Here is an 18,498-nt window from a genome sequence, read left to right on the forward strand (position 1 = left end):
GTTCATCGTTTTGATTACCATCTTTGTGGGCATGAAATGGTATATTATTACGGCTTTGATTTGCATGTTCCTAATGACCAATGTTTGAGCACCTTTTTATGTCCTTTTTGGCATTTGTATATCTCCTATGGAGAAATGTCTATTCAAATCATTTGTCCATATTTACGTTGGGTTATTTTTCTTCTTATTTGTTGAGTTAGAAGAGTTCTTTTGGCCGGGCGCAGTGGCTCATACCTGTAATCCCAGCACTTTGGGAGGCCAAGGCAGGTGGATTGCCTTAGCTCAGGAATTCAAGACTAGTCTGGGCAACATGATGAAACCCCGTCTCTACTAAAATACAAAAAAAATTAGCCAGGTGTGGCAGCGTGCACCTGTAGTCCCAGCTCCTCGGGAAGCTGAGGCAGAAGAATTGCTTGAACCCAGGAGACAGAGGTTGCAGTGAGCCAAGATTGCGCCACTGCACTCCAGCCTGGGTGACAGAGCAAGACTCCGTCTCCAAAAAATAAAAGTAAAACAGAGTTGTTTTATATATTCTGGATACTAGAGTCTTGTCAGTAATATGATTTGCAAATATTTTCTCCCATTCTGTGGGTTGTCGAGGGTTTTCTTTTTCTTAGCTGGAGGAGTAGCTAAGTACATCTACCCCATCTTTCTGGAAGCAGAAGTCTCCCAAACTAGTCTTGTAAAGCTTTTGGAAGGGCCGAAGTATGTTTCATTGCTTAAAACTCACAGTATTTTAAAGTCAGTGTGGGAGAGAAATGTTATTCTAGTGTTCAATTTTTTTTTTTGTTTCAAATTTAGAAATTATTCTAAAGTCAATTTAGGGGAGAGATTTTTATTTTAATGCTTATATTTCTGTGCGTTTTTGTGACTTACCTCCCTGTGTATTCAGAAAAAGTTTTCTACCTGGTGTGCAGCAGCCTATGCGTTACGTGCCAAGACACAGATCCCTATAGCCCTTTGGGTAGCCAACAGGGCCTGGATCAACCCAAACCCAGCGTTGTATCCACATTGTATCATTGTATGTGTGTCATGAGGTGAAAAGGATAAAGAGTTAAGAAAACAGAAAAGGGACCTTATAGCCCAAGTAAGAGTACGGAGTTTCTACCTGTAGTATGTTTTTAAGCTCTGCAGTCAGAGCATTGAAAATAGGCACAGGAGTGAGTGAGCATTTCTCATTTTTAGGCTAAATAGATGGGTCTTTCATCTTTTCTTATCAAACAGCAAGCAATTCAGAGTAATCACAAGAAATCAAGAATTTCGTGATATCTCCTGCCTTCACCCAAATCACCTTCTACTGAGTTCTTCAAAGACTGCTATCTTCCTCCTGGGTAAAGATTATTTTTTTGTTTTTATACCTCTGGCTCTGCTTCTCATATGAACTCAAACACTGATGTGCGGCCATGGCTGGAAATCTCAGAATTATTTTGAACTTCAAATATTTCTTTTGTTCCATAGGTGCCTGTGTGTGTCTTACCAGCTCCCCAGCACTGCCAGACTGTGCCATGAATGGATTATGCTTCTGATGAAATCCCTGGCTGCGTTTTGTTCAGTCACCACCGCAGGGTTCTTGTATATTCTCAAGCACCCTCTCTGGGTTTCTGTTTTGCAGCACTGCAGGCTGATTAAGGGACACTTTCCAAACCACAGGGCTCTCCCTTTATTAGTCCCCACAGTCTTTCACTGGCTGCATTGTCCTCTCATTTCTATCTATATTCAATCTCATTTCCAATTTCTTTAGCTGTCTGAAATTCTGTAGGCTTTCTCCACTCAGTCTTTTCTAGCCTTATTTTTGTCTTTTTAAAAATTCACCTTCCTTTTATTATCTCTAGACAAACTATTCATTCCCTTTTTTCTTCTTTAGGCTCTACTTTTCCTGAATATTTGCTAATAGCCTTGATTGTAAGCATCAAACTCATTATAGACTAGGTACTCTTCATTTTTATTTGTTGTTTAATTCTGTTCCTTCCGTCAAAGGAAGAAATGTATGTGAAAGGCTTTTATAAACCAGAAAGCACTATACACACATATCACTTATTGAGGTTAACAAAGGACCACTGTGCCTCTTTTCATGCTTTCTGCTCTTCCGAGCCAAGAGAACTTCTCCATAGAGGAGGGAAATATTGAAGAAAAATAAAGCCATGGAGTTGTCTCTTAGCAACTGAGTTCGTGCCTTATAAATCTCATCTACTTTAGATTACTGCTGCACAAAATCACTTGCTTTTCTTACTGGCTCTGTATAAATAATGTTATTAAATTATAGGAAAACAATGGAAAAAATCTAATGAATGACTCATTCATTTAATCAGTTGTACTCTGTCTTTGCATAGCACTATTGATATAGTTGGGTTATTTCTTCCTCTTGAGTCTAATTGTAAAGTTTTGTTATATATCTTTTATCAGAACTTTAGTTGTAAGTAAACAAAGTAGAAGCTAAATTCTACCTTATACATTTCTAGGTTGCTTAAATCGTGAAGCAATATGAGTCATATATGTAGCACATAACATATGCTGTGTATAAGTCAAGTTGTACATAGTTTAAAGAAAATCAGGTGTGCAGAAACTCAGACCAAATTGGGAAGTATTTGCATTATAAAAGAACTCATTATAAGGATTTTTCAGACAGTAGATCTCCATAGTATATTTCGTTCATTTCATTCAGCAAATGTATATTTTTCCTTTTTATTTATTTATTTATTTATTTATTTATTGAGACGAAGTCTCACTCTGTTGCCCAAGCTAGAGTGCAGTGGCAGGATCTCGGCTCACTGCAACCTCTGCCTCCCGGGTTCAAGCGATTCTCCTGCCTCAGCCTCCTGAGTACCTGGGACTACAGGTGCGGACTACCATGCCTGGCTAATTTTTATATTTTTTAGTAGAGATGGGGTTTTACTATTTAATTTATTATTTATAAATTAGTAATTTATAAATTAGTAATTTGTAAATATAAATTTACTATTTAATATTGGTCAGACTGGTCTCGAACTCCTGACCTCGTGATCCTCCCGCCTTGGCCTCCCAAAGTGCTGGGATTACAGGCGTGAGCCACCACGCCCAGCCTATTTATTTCTTTATTTTTTATACAGTTGGGCTCTCACTGTGTTGGCCAGGGTGGTCTTGAACTCCTGGCCTCGAGCAATCCTTCCATCTCAGCCTCCCAAAGTGCTGGAATTACAGATGTGAGCTACCACGCCTGGCCATTTTTTTTTTTTTTTTTGAGATAGAGTCTCACTCTGTCACCCACACCGTAGTGCAGTGGCACATTCTTGCTCACTGCAACCTCCCCTTCCTGCGCTCAGGTGACACTCCTACCTCAACCTCTCAAGTAGCTGGGACTACAGGGATGCGCCACCATGCCTGGCTAATTTGTGTGTGTGTGTGTGTTTTGTAGAGACAAGGTCTCACTGTATTGCCCAGGCTGGTCTGGAACTCCTGGGCTCAAGCAATCCTGCCTCCTCAGCCTCCCAACATGCTGGGATTACAGGCATGAGCCAGTGCACCTGACCATCATTCAGCAAATATTTTTGAGTGTCTCCTATGCTAGACAATGGAAGGGATAAAGATTGTGCATGCATGCATGTTGTGTGTGTGTGTGTGTGTGTGTGTGTGTGTGTGTGTGTACGTGCCCATAAATAGTCTTTGGCTTTCTGTCTAGTAAGGTAGGTAAGACAATACAGGGATAAATACCTTGTGGGTTGTAGGCCGAGTGCTGTAGAAGCTCAGAGGAGGGAAAGGTCAATTCCTGCTGGGTGGGCTATGAGTATGTGGCAAGGTGATACGTGAGAGAATGGAAGACCAGGAGTTTGTCAAGTTAAGTAATTAAGGCAACATTAAGAAGTAGTGAGTTGGTGTCCAGTGCTAGAGCAAGGAGTTTCAGCTTTAGTTAGGATGCAATGGGGAGCCACTGACTTTTTTTTTTCTTTTTGATCAAAAAGTCTTATCTGGGAAAATGTATCTGGCAGTAATGTGTAATTTCAATTAAAAAAAAAAATTGGTTCTTGGATAGTCTTTTAGGCTCCTTTTGTATGAAACAAAGCCATGTTTATAAATAAGTGAATTATGAAATGGATTCATTTCCAATCTTTTTAAAAGGTAGTCAGAAACTATTTTCAGATGCAATTAGATACAGTAAGATAGGCTACGTAGTTAAGATACAAGCAGTTTACAAAGTGGGATAAAAATGCTACTTTTCATAATTTCTCAAACCATTTTTAGGGGTATTTTTATGTCAGCCATCCTGCTATCTCATTTGTCCAATTAAAACAAGGAAGAAATCCTCCATTCTCCTTTTTTCCCCATTCTTGGATAGAATGAATGTCTGTAGTGAAAAGAACTCATCAGTAGTCCTCTCAGATTTGTTCTGAATTTCACCAAATATTTGTATAATTCTGCAAAAAACGTTTGTTTCTCAGCCTTCTCCTTTAGGGAGAAAACAAATAGTGGGCGTGATGGCCTACCTCCCTGCATTGTGGTGAGGGTCAGCTGATACAAGATAAAGTGTTAAGTGTAATTACCCTGAAATGTTTGTAATTAATGGAGAAATGAAGTGTAGACACTTTGTTAGTAGAAACCACTGTGGTTTGGAAATGCAGTGTTTCAATAACAAAGACTGGATAAATAAGGTCGTGGTTTGGAAATGCAGTATTTCAATAATAAAGACTGGATAAATAAGGTCGTGGTTTGGAAATGCAGTGTTTCAAAATAAAGACTGGATAAATAAGGTCGTGGTTTGGAAATGCAGTGTTTCAATAATAAAGACTGGATAAATAAGGTCGTGGTTTGGAAATGCAGTGTTTCAAAATAAAGACTGGATAAATAAGGTTGTGGTTTGGAAATGCAGTGTTTCAATAATAAAGACTGGATAAATAAGGTCGTGGTTTGGAGATGCAGTGTTTCAGTAATAAAGACTGGATAAAAAATAAGGTTGTGGTTTGGAAATGCAGTGTTTCAATAATAAAGACTGGATAAATAAGGTTGGCTACTAATGTTTTCCATTCCTCAGGGAATTTACAACACAAGATGATCCCCACCTCTCACTATTAGGGAAGTAGCATTTCCTACAAATTTACCTCATGATTAATTGTGTTTTTTTACAACACAACAAGAAAAGACATGTTTTTCAGGAAGTTGGAAATGCGAATCCTGGCTTAGTTACCAGCTTGCCGTGCCATCAGACAAATCAGGTGATCCTTTTTGTCCCTCATTTTCTGACTAGATTGCCTAAAGCTTCCCTAGCCGAAAGAAACTACCTGCCACGTCAATGACACGCAACTGTGGGTGACTCAGGGACATATAACCTAAAGCTACTGGGTAAAATATTTTAAGAACGAGACTTGGGAAGCTGAACAGGATATTGATTTGCCATCTTCTTCCCCCATTGTATTGACCAGGCAAGTCCACGCCTGAGTTCAGAGTTGCAGTGGGCAGGAGAGATGTGTGTGTCCAGGAAGAAATCGTGGCTTCTGCTCTGAAGATCTGGTCACATCTCAGGTCAATTGCCGTCTGAAGAACCTAGGAAAGACTGTATTTGGTTCTAATCTTGGTGATTTGGGCCTCTTCTGAGAGGTATTCAGTGTTTCTCTTGAGAAGGCTTAGGCCTTCCTAGCAGCCCTGACTGCCTTCATTTCTCTTGGAACTTCCAGGTCCAGGCCTACTCTGAATCCTCCTTTTTGGTCCTGGATACAGAGAGTGTGTGTCTTAAGACCAAAAAAAAAAAGAAAAAGAAAAAAGAAAACAATGGTGGATTTTTATTCCATGGTGAATTCATGGTAAAGATTTAATAATAGCCAATGAAATAAGTTGTTTTTTTGAAAATGTATTTTGGGTTTCAGAGCAAGGATTTTCTTTTTCTACCTCTCACCCGAATGTGAAGAAAAGTTCAGAATAGTCCTTGAAAATGTCAGTTCACGCTACTATTAATTGAAAGCATTTCTTTTATCTGATACTGGGGCTGCATCTGACTAGATCCTCTCCAGGCTTAAAAAGCTAGGAGCGCAGTTTTAGAAATGAGAAATTATTTTGAATGTTTTCCTTTTGCCATACCAGAAAGAGCTTGCTGCGTTGAATTGAATCAAATCGAAGCACACCCAGTAAAAAATAATAGCCCCTGGCGTGACAGCTAGAATTTAGTTGGAAACCAGAAGGTTCCTGGCTGAGTTTTTTAAGTCTGAAAACCTCCAAACCACCTTGGCCAGTACCTAGTATTGTAGAAACATACTGTAAAACATGAGGGCTGGGGGCTCTCTGCAGTGGCGAGAATCTGCTGTTGTTTCTCAGCACATTAAATCTATGGTGAATACTAGTGTGTAGACTGTGTAGTCTAGTTCAGACTGCAACGTGAGCATGAATAGTAGAAGAGCAAGTTCAGGAAAGAGAAGGAAACTGTGAAGACAAAGCCGAGAGGAGAGGGTTGCTTGGGTAACCACAAAGGCACATTTTAGACATTCAAAGAACACTGCCTCCTTTTTGCTCCTCTTCTATATATCTTCCCCACAAAAAGATCATCAGCGGGGGCAGGGGAGATAAAAGGAGGAGAAAAGCCTAGACTTGAAAAACAAATTGATAGAAAATGATCATCGTATCTCCTGGATCTTTTCAATGTTTTGGGGGTATGCATCCCAGCTTAAACACATTCTACCAAAACATTTCGCTCGGCTCTGCAACTTTTAATAATGCTGTATTATCCAAAAGATTTTACTGTGTGTGGCCTGTATGCTGCTGTCCAGAATCCCTAAGAACAGGACAGGAAAGCTTAGGGGATACTTTTCCTCCATTCTGTTTCCACAGTGGTGCTCATTTGCTTCCATTTAAAGTATATCTAAAACCCTTATTTTCTTTTTAGGTAACAGTATGACTAAATATACTGAGAAGCTCGAAGAGATTAAGAAAAGTAAGTAACACTCTTGATGGTTTGGGAAAATGGAAGTCTACAGTTGTTCTCTAAGTTGGTTCTTAACTAACAATTGTGTTCTACAGCTGACAGGCACAGAGAGCTATGGATGATCCGATAAGCCTAGCAGGTGCCTCAAGGGCTGTGGGAGATCCTGGGTGCTGTACTGGGCTGCTCCTCAGATTGTGGCTTGTAGGCCTAAATTCTGCCCTACTTCTATCCCATAGGAGACATTGGTGTTGGCCTGTGGAGTCAGATCTAGTGGAATGAGCTCTGGTTAAGCTTCTAGTGTCATTGTACTGCAATCTTCATGCCCTTCTTCAAGATATTTCATCTTTTCTGTCTTATTTTGTCTCTATTTGAGATAGGGGTAATAATATCTTCCTTCAGAACATTCTTGTGTGCATAAATGAGAGTATTCATGGAAGACAGGGACATGAGAACTTAGCGTTATGTATTATCAATTCATTGCAGTCTGTTTACTTTTAATTAAAAATCATATTTCATCTACGTCCTTTTAAAAAGCTAGTCTGCAAAGATATGTTACCAGTCATTGAGTGCATTGCCCTTGCGCAAAATCATAGTTTTTCAATCTGCATCCAAAACTGATGTAAAGTGTACACTTCAAGGCCAGAATTAAGGAAGAAGTAGAAACATCTATTTTCTAAGATGGATTTGCTCGTGTCTTGAATAAGAGAACCCAGTGCTAGGGGAGTAGTTAATGGTGGTAAAGAGGTACTCTGATTGATCATAGTTCAGGACTTGGCTCTGGTAATGTACATTTTCTTGGAAGAGAAAATTGCACATCGAGAATACATCAGAACATTTTCTTTTGTTACACAGCAGACCTTTTTATTTGAAATCAAAGTTCCATTTGAAGTGCTGTAATATTGGGAAACCCCAACCAATAGATGTGGACTCAGGAGCCGCTTTATGCTGTGTTTTCATTTGCCATGTTCAGCTATAAGGGCTAATGCTATAGACTTCTTAAAAATACGTAATGCCACAGTATCCTTCTCTTTTCTTCCTAAACATTTTATATTACATAAGTATATGTATTTTAAATATTTATATAAAATATATACTTTTAAACTCTGAAGAAAGATCGCATTTACTCACCTATACTTCATTGTTGCCATCCTTAACTTATCCAAGGCAGGCAGAATCCAGCTGTCCTGCTTCTTTTGGGGTTTGTTGTCTCTGTCACCTCTCATCCATTTGCAGCTGAGTGTGAGTTCACATGTCCTCACTAGAAATTTGTCCCATAAAAATGTCCCATTCCGCCCAGGTTGCCAGAACCTCACTTAAAACATTTCCTCAAAGTACAATGTGGTTTCTTTTAATATCTAAACCTTGCGTGGAGGTGATCTCCCAGAAGAAATACCCTTGGAAAACAGCCTTGAAAATGCTCACTTCACTTTCCCTCCGTAGGAGTGGAAGGCTTCCTTTTAGTAGAGCAGGAGATTCCTGTTACCCCATTTCACACACTTTGTGCTGATTCCCTGACAGAATTGCTTTAGATTCTGGTTTGGCATCTACATTTTGGAAGATATTTCCTTCTCTTTCCCCATTTTCTGTTGTAAGTATTCTTTGGGGTTGAAAGGGAGGAGAATATTCCCTTGTTTCATGATACCCTAGACCCATCACTTTACTCAGATTACCTTAGATGCCATTTCTTTCTGTGAAACCACAAACCTTGTTCTGTTACTTCCTTTGATTTGTCTTCCACTGTGAGCCCAACTTCCCTTTGCTAATAACACATTTCAACAGAACCCTGAAAATGCAGAAATCCTTTGTAATCTGAATATGCTTTCAACTCTACCTGGGGAAAATAGACAGTCTATGTCTATTGACAATTTACAAAGCCCATTCTTGGTTTCTGGTGGTTAGATGACACTAGTTGGACCCAGTGTGAAACATCCTAGATAGTCAGGTCTCTGTCCTTCCAGTAACTCGAGAGAGACAGACTTAGAACCTAGACTTACTGGAGAAGAAAACCTTGATAACGTATCTGAAACAAGGATTGTCTTCAACACAGAGTTTGGGAGAAGACACACAGCAGAAGCTCCATTCTTAAAGCTCTGTTCGCTCTTGCAAGGACAGACTGACAGAGCCTTCCCAATCATCCTTTTTATAAAAATTTAAACTTACTGTAAAACATCTAGTTTGATCTTTTATCTCTGAGTAATCATGTCAGAAAGTCCTACTGACGGCTGTCCTTCTAAACCAGAACCAGGTACGTAGAGTTCAGGTTCAAATATTTAGGGGGCTTCTAGTGCTTGTGCAGAAGACAGTAGAAATGCCAATCTTTAGCATAAAGCAGTCTTTTGTTTGTTTAAATTAATCTCTGTTTAGTTAATGGGGATTTCAAAGTATACATTTTATGCTTAGAAGCATTTTAAATCATGTAACCACACCAGAAGAATATCAGTGGATAAATGTCACAGTGAAAACTACTTGAAAGCTGTTAGCTGTTTCCATTTGCTGATTTACTGTTGTTTTGATTTGCATAAATGACTTTTGGTGGGCAAGTTGGTGGCAATCAAAAGGAACACTGTAGTTATTCGGTTGTACTTTGTAAAGCCTCAGCTCGGCCTATTTGGGTCTGCAGCCCGGCAGGTTTTAGAAGTTCCACTGCCTATAGGTTTGCTACTTTGTTGTATCCAGAAGCAACATCTCTAAGCATTTTCTAGAAGTAATGGTCTGTTATTAGCCCAATTACTCTCTTTAAGACATTTTAGAACAGAGAAGTTTAGTTCCCTATTTTAAAAAAGCCTTGATATATTTACAGAAGGCTAGTTTTTAAAGTAGTATCATTTCCTGACTCTGAGTCTTAAGGTGCTTGGTAAACCAAGATTACATTATCCTCCAAAGTAACCACCTGGTCTGTGCTGGTTTTTGGAAAATTCATGGAAGTGATCAGTTACACCAGGTAAATAACCTTAAATACCTCTAATCCTTTCCTTTGTTGCTAGGAGTCTTGGTTTACGAGACATGTATGCTGTGAAGGTCATAGCAATTAACCAGCTAACCTTGAATAATTCTGAAATAATGAAGCAGCATTTAAGGAGTCACGGGTCCCAATATAAAAACCTAGGTGAGGAGGAAAGGATAAGGGTGGGCAGAGTTCAACACTGAAAACCATTCAGAATTTGACTATCATCTTCAAAACAGTTTAAGGATGCTAGCCTTTAACACACATCTATGGAACAGATAACAGATAAAGTGCGACTGGCTTCGTTTTTAACAATTGTTTAATGTGACGGGAAGAATTATTAACACAAGTACGGAAGTACCTATATTTGAGTTACAGCTCAGAACTGTAAAGACAGCACTGAATAAATGTTGATGTTTTAAGTTGTTTTTTTGTTTGTTTGTTGTTTGTTTTTGAGACACAGTTTCACTGTCGCCCAGGCTGGAATTCGGTAGTGCAATCTTGGCTCACTGCAATCTCCACCTCCCAGGTTCAATTGATTCTCATGCCTCAGCCTCCGAAGTAGCTGAGATTACAGGTGTGCGCCACCACACCCAACTAATTTTTGTATTATTGGTAGCGATGGGGTTTTGCCATGTTGGCCAGGCTGGTCTCAAACTGCTGAACTCAAGTGATCCGCCCACCTCAGCCTTCCAAATTGTTGGGATTACAGGCGTGAGTCACCAAACTTGGCCTAAGTTGGTTTTATTTTATTTTATCTTTTTAAATGGTGGGGCCGGGTGCTGTGGTTCACGCCTATAATCCCAGCACTTTGGGTGGTTGAGGTGGGTGGATCACTTGAGGCCAGGAGTTCAGAACCAGCCTGACCAACATGGTGAAACCCCATCTCTACTAAAAATACAAAAATTAGCCAGGCATGGTGGCGGGCGCCTGTAATCCCAGCTACTCAGGAGGCTGAGGCAGGAGAGTTCCTTGAACCTGAGAGGCAGAGGTTGCAGTGAGCCGAGATCACGGCACTGCACTCCAACCTGGGCGACAGAGAAATAAAAATAAATAAATAAATAACATAACATAACATAACATAAAATAAAATAACATAAAATAAAATGGTGGTAAACCACAAAAACAAAAACACAGAACACCTAACATCATAATGGTTTTTAAGTGTACAGGTCAGTAGCATTAAGTATTTTCACACTGTTGTACAACAGAACTGCAGAACTTTTTCATCTTGCGAAACTGAATAGGTTAATTTTTATCAAATTGAAGTTGGAGAGAAGCTGAGAGATGATCAGAACCAATCACAGCTGTGTGTCCAGCCAAGCACACACGTAGAAATGTTGTCCTGTGGCTCCAGCATAGTGTGTAATGGCAGGAATATTTTTGCTCTCTTTTTAAGCTGGAGTCACAATAGTGGGGCATGAACGTCTTACCAGCTGTTCAGCTTCTCTGAGTCTCTGTCCTCATTTGTAAAACACAGACATTTCTTCCCTGCTTTGCTCTGAAAAGGATTTGAGGCGGCTTACAAAAGTGCACGGAGTACAATGTAGTCAAAGTGGAGACAACTTAGTTAAAGGAAAATGGTAGACTAATAAAATAAAGGCAAGGGGTAGTCACTAGACCAAAGGTAGTTTGTAAATTAAACTTCAAGCTTCCTAATGACAAAGCAAAGGGAAACAAATTAAACAGATGATACTACTACCTGCCACACCTAATTTTGAGGATATCATGAGGCTCAAATGAGATAATAGATTTAAAAGCATATAAATAACTTGAAAGACCACGTAACTTGACAGCTAGAAAGAATAGCTCTAAAAAAGCAAAATAAATCTAAATAAATATTTGTCTCACCATATTTTTCAGATTATAGATACAAAAAAGATGAGCTTTTCAAGAGACTAAAAGTTACAACTTTTGCCCAGCTGGTAAGTTTCGTGATCTTCCCACTGGAGTAAAGACTGTCTAATTCGTGTCACTTTATGTGAGTGTTTCTAAATTCACCTCTAGGGAATCTTTGCCGAGGAGTTTCTTCTGGTTCTTTGTATGTCGTTCAGCTATGGGAAAATTAATTGGTATGTGGTATGTGTGTTCACATGAGGATGGTGAGAAATTTTTCTCTCTTCTTTGATAAGAATTCTGTAAAGTAAATGTTTGCCCTACTTTTAATTCATTAAACTTGTGGTTTAGGGGTTTTTTTCCTTATACATTTAACTTCATAGTTAGAATCTACAAGTCTGGATCCTGGATTGTTTCAGCATTTTTCTCTGGAAACCAAGTGATTTCTCCTTTTCTTGGACTGATCTTTTCCAAATCATCCTACCAAAGCCGTTTTGTTATTTTGGGCAAGTCACTTTCTTCTTTTATTTGAAAATTTTGGAGACGGTGTCTCTCCAGCTCCCAAGCAAGAGTTCCACCGGCATCACTCAAGTTGAATCTTGGGTCTTGTGAGCTAAGTTGTGAAAAGTGCTTTAAAACTGAATACTGTATAGAAGTATAAGACACTGTAATCAGTGTATCTGTTATTACATTTACATTTACTTCTTCATTGTGTGGAGAACTGCTGATCCCATTCTATGTTATGCTAGGTCAGTATTGCATTTTCAAGAAATAATGTGTAATGCTTGGATCACGACATATACAGATGTGGTTTTAAACTCTTCTTCATGTTTCTTGTCCTAAACTATCCTCTTAGCATTCTAAGTTTATGTAGTGTTCTAAATGTGCTTTTCTTCTGAAATGATCATCTGCAGTGTATTACCAACACAAAAGGAAGGAGGCCTGAGGTTCAGTCTTCAGTTGAGGACACTGACAGCTTCTTCAAACAAGAGATCTTTGATGTTTGTTGTTTCCTCGTCTTTTGTAAAAGACAAAATTGCCTCTGTTTAAAAACAAACAAACATCCACACATTTCATTCTTTTTTCTATCAGATCATCCAAGTTGCTTCCCTCTCTGATCAAACACTGGAAGTGACAGCTGAGGAGATTCAAAGGCTGGAAGGTAATGAGAATTGAGGGTGTGGGGAAAATAACAGGCTGACCATTTGACTGAAACACTCACCCTGTACACATTTGCTGTCTGTTCCCAGGGACTGGGACTTTGATGTGTCTATTTGTAATTAGATTGTTACTCTCAGGGAAATGCTACCTGATACTTTAGTTGTTCATTCTTATTTTAAAAAGCCATCTGGTTTTCTGGCTCTAACACTTACAGTTTTAAATGTTTTAGATGTGTTTAAAATACTAATTACTTTTTTCAATGAATATTTTTAGCATTCTGTGTACCTACACATTAAGTGCTATGAGACTACAGAGATGAACAAAGCACAGCTCTGCTGACATGAAATTGACAGTCATATATGTGCACATGCACACATGTATATGTGTTAGGTGGGCTGAATGATAACAGTACCACAGAATTACTAAGGTGGAAGAATTTTTAAATGGAGGAATGGAAGGAAACCATCGTTTGTTGGCTGTATATTGCAAGGTGAATTCACATGAATTTTCTTACTTAATCTTCTCAAAAACTCTGGCAGGAAGGTACACTTGACCGATGAGAGGCCCAAGCTGCAGAGGTTAAGCTGCCTCCTCAAAGTGATACAGCTAGTAAGGAAGGGACCTGGGTTACAAATCTAAGTGTCTCCAGTAGCATTCAGTGTCTTCTTGCTGCCTTCATTGTACCCTTAAGGGACTGAAAAGTGCTTTTAGGAAAGATGCAGGATGTTGTGGGAGAGTTCCAAGGAAGGAAAGACACTTCTAGTTAGAAGACCGAGGTAGGCAGCCAGGCACGGTGCCGCACACCTGGTGCCTCATGCCCATAATCCCAGCACTTTGGGAGGCCAAGCGGGGAAGATCACCAGGTCAGGAGTTCGAGACCAGCCTGACCAACATGGTATAACCCTGTCTCTACCAAAAAAGATACAAAAATTAGCCGGGCGTGGTGGTGCGCGCCTGTAATCCCAGCTACTCAGGAGGCTGAGGCAGGAGAATCACTTGAACCCAGGAGGCGGAGGTTGCAGTGAGCTGAGGACTATACCACTGCACTCCAGCCTGGGCGACAGAGCGAGACTCCGTCTCAAAAAACAAAAAAAAAAAAAGGAAGAAGACCGAGGTAGGCTTCCTCAAGGCACTGGAACTGGACCTTGAAGTGGGGTAGAATCTCAACAGGTACAAGTTAAAGATGAGGCTGTTGCAGGCTGAGGAGCAGCCTGCGAAAGGCATGGAGAGGACAGCACACCAGGCATGTTTGGGGAATTGAGTCATCCAATCTGGCTGTGGTCTAAGGGACGAGTAGGCACTGGGTAGGAGATAAGGCTAGAAAGACAGGTAGGCTCCAGATCTCCTTTCTTAAATACCAAGTTGAAAATAAAACCTCCTAGTTGTACTCTCATGAAAAGAATACACAGAGTTAAGGTCTTTATTTTATCCTGAAGTACCCAGCAATCAGCGTGTGGCTGTTTATTGAAGAGGAATGTGTTTTGTTAAGGTTGATGTAGGTCAGGAATTTGACTTCTGATTTCAAGACAAGTTTCTCAGGAAGTCTGAACACTGGGTTTGTGCAACTCAACTGTCATTTCCCCGGGCTGGTTTTTGTTAGGGAGGATAAAGAGAATCTGAAAACGACAGGAATTTATCTTTGACAGATGCCTCTCACAAAGCAGAGAAATAAGAGCTCTTTGTAACAGAGATAATTGAGTCTCCTTATACAAGTACTCCCAATTTTAACTGGGTTATATAAGCACCTAGATTTGGTCCTTCAATTCATTGTTGAGATTGCAGCACCCGAACATATGGGCACATGCAATTTTCTCTTCTGAGATAAATTTGCGCAGCAAAGTAGGCTCTTGTAAAGTAGGACACCATAATGTGTGAGTAATATTAGTGTTTTTCTAGTGCTCTACACAGATAATAACTCACTCAGGAGTGCCTGGGGAACAGATTGTATCTGTATACATACTGGCTATCTTTGAAGGGATTAAAAACAAAAAAAAACTCCTTTTATAATGTTTATCGCTTTTTCCTAACTTAAAAGTGTGTTTTTAGTAAGTTAGGAAGCCGTAAAAAGTATATAAAGAAGCAAATTAAATAACTAATAATCACTCTGTATGTTTTGGTCCGCTTTCCCCCTCTCTAACCCCTCACCCCAATTAAATCTATATTCTTTGTATAACTTTGTATTGTGCTGTTTTCAGTTATCCCTTTTTCATTCATACTTTCCTTTGTCGCTAAATAGGCTTCAGAAGCATGACTATAAAGATTGTGTTGTCATCTAATGTCTGTCCTTTGGATATACCATAATTTAATTATGCTGTTGTTGGGCATTACAGTTTTTTCTGATTTTTCACCTTTATAAAATAATGCTACAATGTATATATGTAAATGTTTGTATGATTCTGATTATTTCCTGAGGATAAATTGCTGCAGAGGGTCAAAGGGTGGAACCATTTTAGACACCCAGTGCTGACTGCCACATTCTCTCCAGCATGGTTCTACCTGTTTGCATTCTCACCAGGAGTGAATGAGAAGACCTGTTTTTCCTCGTCCTAGCCAAAGCTGAATAATTAGCATTTCTGTAAATATTCTCCAGTTTAATAGATGAAAAATAGTATCTAATAGATTTTTATTTCTTTGATAGTAAGATTATGCTCTGTGTGTGTGTTTACTGGTCATAAATACATATTTCTTCTTTTAAGGAGTTTATACGCTCTTTTTCCTTTCTTTCTAATAGGATGTTCATCTTTTTCTTACGGATTTGTGAGAGTTCTGAATAATTATGATATCTTTATACAGTGGAGAACAATACTAACTTGACAATGCATGAGGAAAAAATCTTGATTAGTTGGAACAATTTCCAGGCTATATTAAGTAAAAATAAAACAACAATAAAACAAAAACCCAAAGTATAAAATAATATGAATAGAATTCTCCTGGGGAAGAAGTAAAATATATGCAAGCACATGTAAATGTTTTATTTCTGGAATGAGACATAAATACGTGAAAGTGTTTAGCACACTGATACGTCCCTTGGGGAAGGAGGCAGGAGGGCCCGCATGTCTTCAGTGGGGACAAGACTTCCTTTCCATGTTAACAATTTAACCTTGTTTGCATTTTTGCCTCGTGCACATGATCTTATTGCATTTTTACTCTTTTCACCTTATATTACAGAGCTAGTTAATTTTTTAAATCTATAAATTAAGTATATTAACCTTCTTAATTTATGTGTGTTACAGATCTTTCTCCTAATTTGTTATTCACCTTTTAATTTTCTTCGTGTTGGTTTTTGATATATATGAGGTTGCATTTTTACATGATCAAATCTATTAGCCCATACTGTTGTTTTCTTTTATTGCTTTAGACTCATAAAATTCAATGTTAGTAAATTATTTACCTACATTTTCTTCTATTGGCTTGTTTGTTTGCATTTAAACCATCTGGTATGTATTTTGATATATGACACAAGGTGATTATTTGAATTAGATTTTTCCAGATAGTTGAGAAATATTCCCAGCACCATATACTCAGTAGTTCTACCTTTACCCACTGATTTATGATATGAATGTATTGACTTTTTGTTTATATTCTTTTCCATGTTCTCTATTATATTCCATTGTTATGGTTGCAGTGCTGTACTATTTTGATCATTTACCTTTTTAACATATGTTACTATTTGATAAGGCAGGTCTCCAAATCGCCCCTAATTATGTATGTATATACATATATTTTCCTATTTCCTCATATATATGAAAAACCAACACATCAAAAACCCATGGGTATATATTGCTTCCAGAATATATATTCAGTCTTGTGAAACTGAATAGGAAAAAAGGATCTGAGTGTGTGTGTGTGTGTGTGTGTGTGTGTGTATTTGCTCTTCTTTTTTTTTAAATCCTTTTCAGTTTTAAAAAAATCCCTTTGGGATTAGTATTAAGGCCAAAAGTTAACTTTGGGAGGGACTCATGTTTTAGTTTTAGTTGCCCGATCAGGAACATTCAGGGTGTGTCACTCTCTTCATTGAGGTCTTCTTTAAGGCCTCTAAGTAACGTTTTTATAAGTCCTATAAAGGATTTATACATTTTTATAGGTTATTTACATTTGGTTTAGGTTCATTTCTTGGAGAGTACGTTTGATAGCTGCAGTTGTTACTGTATATGAGGTTTTTTTTCCTGTCATTTTTTAATTGGTGTATAGGACAAATATTTTAGCATTTCTTTTATCTAACCACATATTTATTGCACTTATTCTCATATTATTCTCTTAAAATTTCTAGGTATATTATCATATCATATGCAAAATTAATATCCTCTTTAATAATTAGACTTGTTTTTTTTATTTTTTTTTATTTATTTTTTTGAGACGGAGTCCTGCTCTGTTGCCCAGGCTGCAGTGCAGTGGCACGATCTCAGCTCAATGCAACCTCCGCCTCCCAGGTTCAAGTGATTCTCCTGCCTCAGCCTCCTGAGTAGCTGGGATTACAGTGCCTGCCACCACACCTGGCTAATTTTTGTATTTTCAATAGAGACAGGGTTTCGCCATGTTGGCCAGGCTGGTCTCAAACTCCTGACCTCAAGTGATCCACCCCCCTCAGCCTTCCAAAGTGCTGGGATTATAGGCATCAGCCACCACGCCTGGCCTGTTATTATTATTATTTTTTAATCTTATTGTATTGGTTAGAATAGCAAATTCTCAAACATTTTGTTCTCTTCCTCCACTCTGTTAAAAATTATTGAAGATCCCAAAGAGCTTTGGCTTATGTGCTTTATGTCTATTAATATTTATTGTATTAAAAATTTAAACTGGGAACTGAAACAGTATTTATTTATTATTTCACTTAAAAATAACAATACTAAACCCATTACAAACATAAATAACAAGTTTTTATGAAAAATAGCATTATTTCCAAAACAAAATTTTACTGAGAACGTCATTATTTTATGTATTTTGTAAATCTCTTTAGTGTCTGGTTTAATGAAAGGATCGCGGATTTTCCTCTTTGCTTCTGCGGTGTCTGTTGTGATATGCTGTTTGGGTTAAAGTGTGTGAGGAAAATTCAGCTCACACAAACCTGTAGGTGGAAAAGGGAGAAGTATTTTAATAGCCCTTTCAGATAAAACTTGACAACTGCTAGTTTCTTAAGGATTAGCTGTAATGTAGAATCTGAAATCATATCAATGAATCTTTCATACTGTTAGATTAAAATCAGGCACCTTCAGTGTAATTGTCTTATATCTTGAATCTTTTACCTGTGCATGATTGTATAACATCATGCATTGGCCATTTAGAAAATATTGGTTCACCAAGTTACGAAGATCTTCCCAAAGGTTAATACATTTTATTATACAACTGTCAAAAAAATCACATATATTATTCTCACGATCTGTCTTACCAAAAAGGTCTGTAAGCATGGGGAAGCAGCTCCCCATACTTCAGTTCCTGATGGCAAACACAGTTTCTAAAACTTCGAGTTTTGCTCAAAATACAATCATTGGCAACAATGCCATCAGTAGTGTTCCTTGAAATAACAGGCTTATTTAGTTCACTTCTGAGAAAATGTCTGCCAAATACACAAGTCTAACTAACCATAGTTTTTCTGTCAGTTTATCTTCCAAGCAGAAATGGTATGCATAGCAAAAGTTACTGGTTCAGCCTGCAACTCAGCAATCACACTAATACTTTT

General features: G+C 38.4%; 1 protein-coding gene across 5 annotated transcripts in view; it reads left to right on the forward strand.

The window, feature by feature from the left end:
* The window catches only part of CEP41 (centrosomal protein 41kDa), a 52,897-nt gene that overhangs the window by 22,669 nt on the left and 11,730 nt on the right, over window positions 1–18,498 (forward strand). For 4 of the 5 annotated variants that reach the window (XR_001007781.1, XM_011995854.1, XM_011995855.1 and 1 more), the window contains exons 3-5: window positions 6,842–6,889; window positions 11,688–11,749; window positions 12,753–12,822. Coding sequence is in view for 4 of the 5 variants with exons in the window: in XM_011995854.1 (XP_011851244.1) it covers window positions 6,842–6,889; window positions 11,688–11,749; window positions 12,753–12,822 (180 nt within the window). In the remaining variant the exon portion in view is untranslated. The remainder of the gene's footprint in view (window positions 1–6,841; window positions 6,890–11,687; window positions 11,750–12,752; window positions 12,823–18,498) is intronic. The other variant, XM_011995856.1, reaches the window with a different exon arrangement.

This window comes from Mandrillus leucophaeus, unplaced genomic scaffold (assembly GCF_000951045.1).
Source record: "Mandrillus leucophaeus isolate KB7577 unplaced genomic scaffold, Mleu.le_1.0 Scaffold5, whole genome shotgun sequence".
Classification (NCBI taxonomy): domain Eukaryota; kingdom Metazoa; phylum Chordata; class Mammalia; order Primates; family Cercopithecidae; genus Mandrillus; species Mandrillus leucophaeus.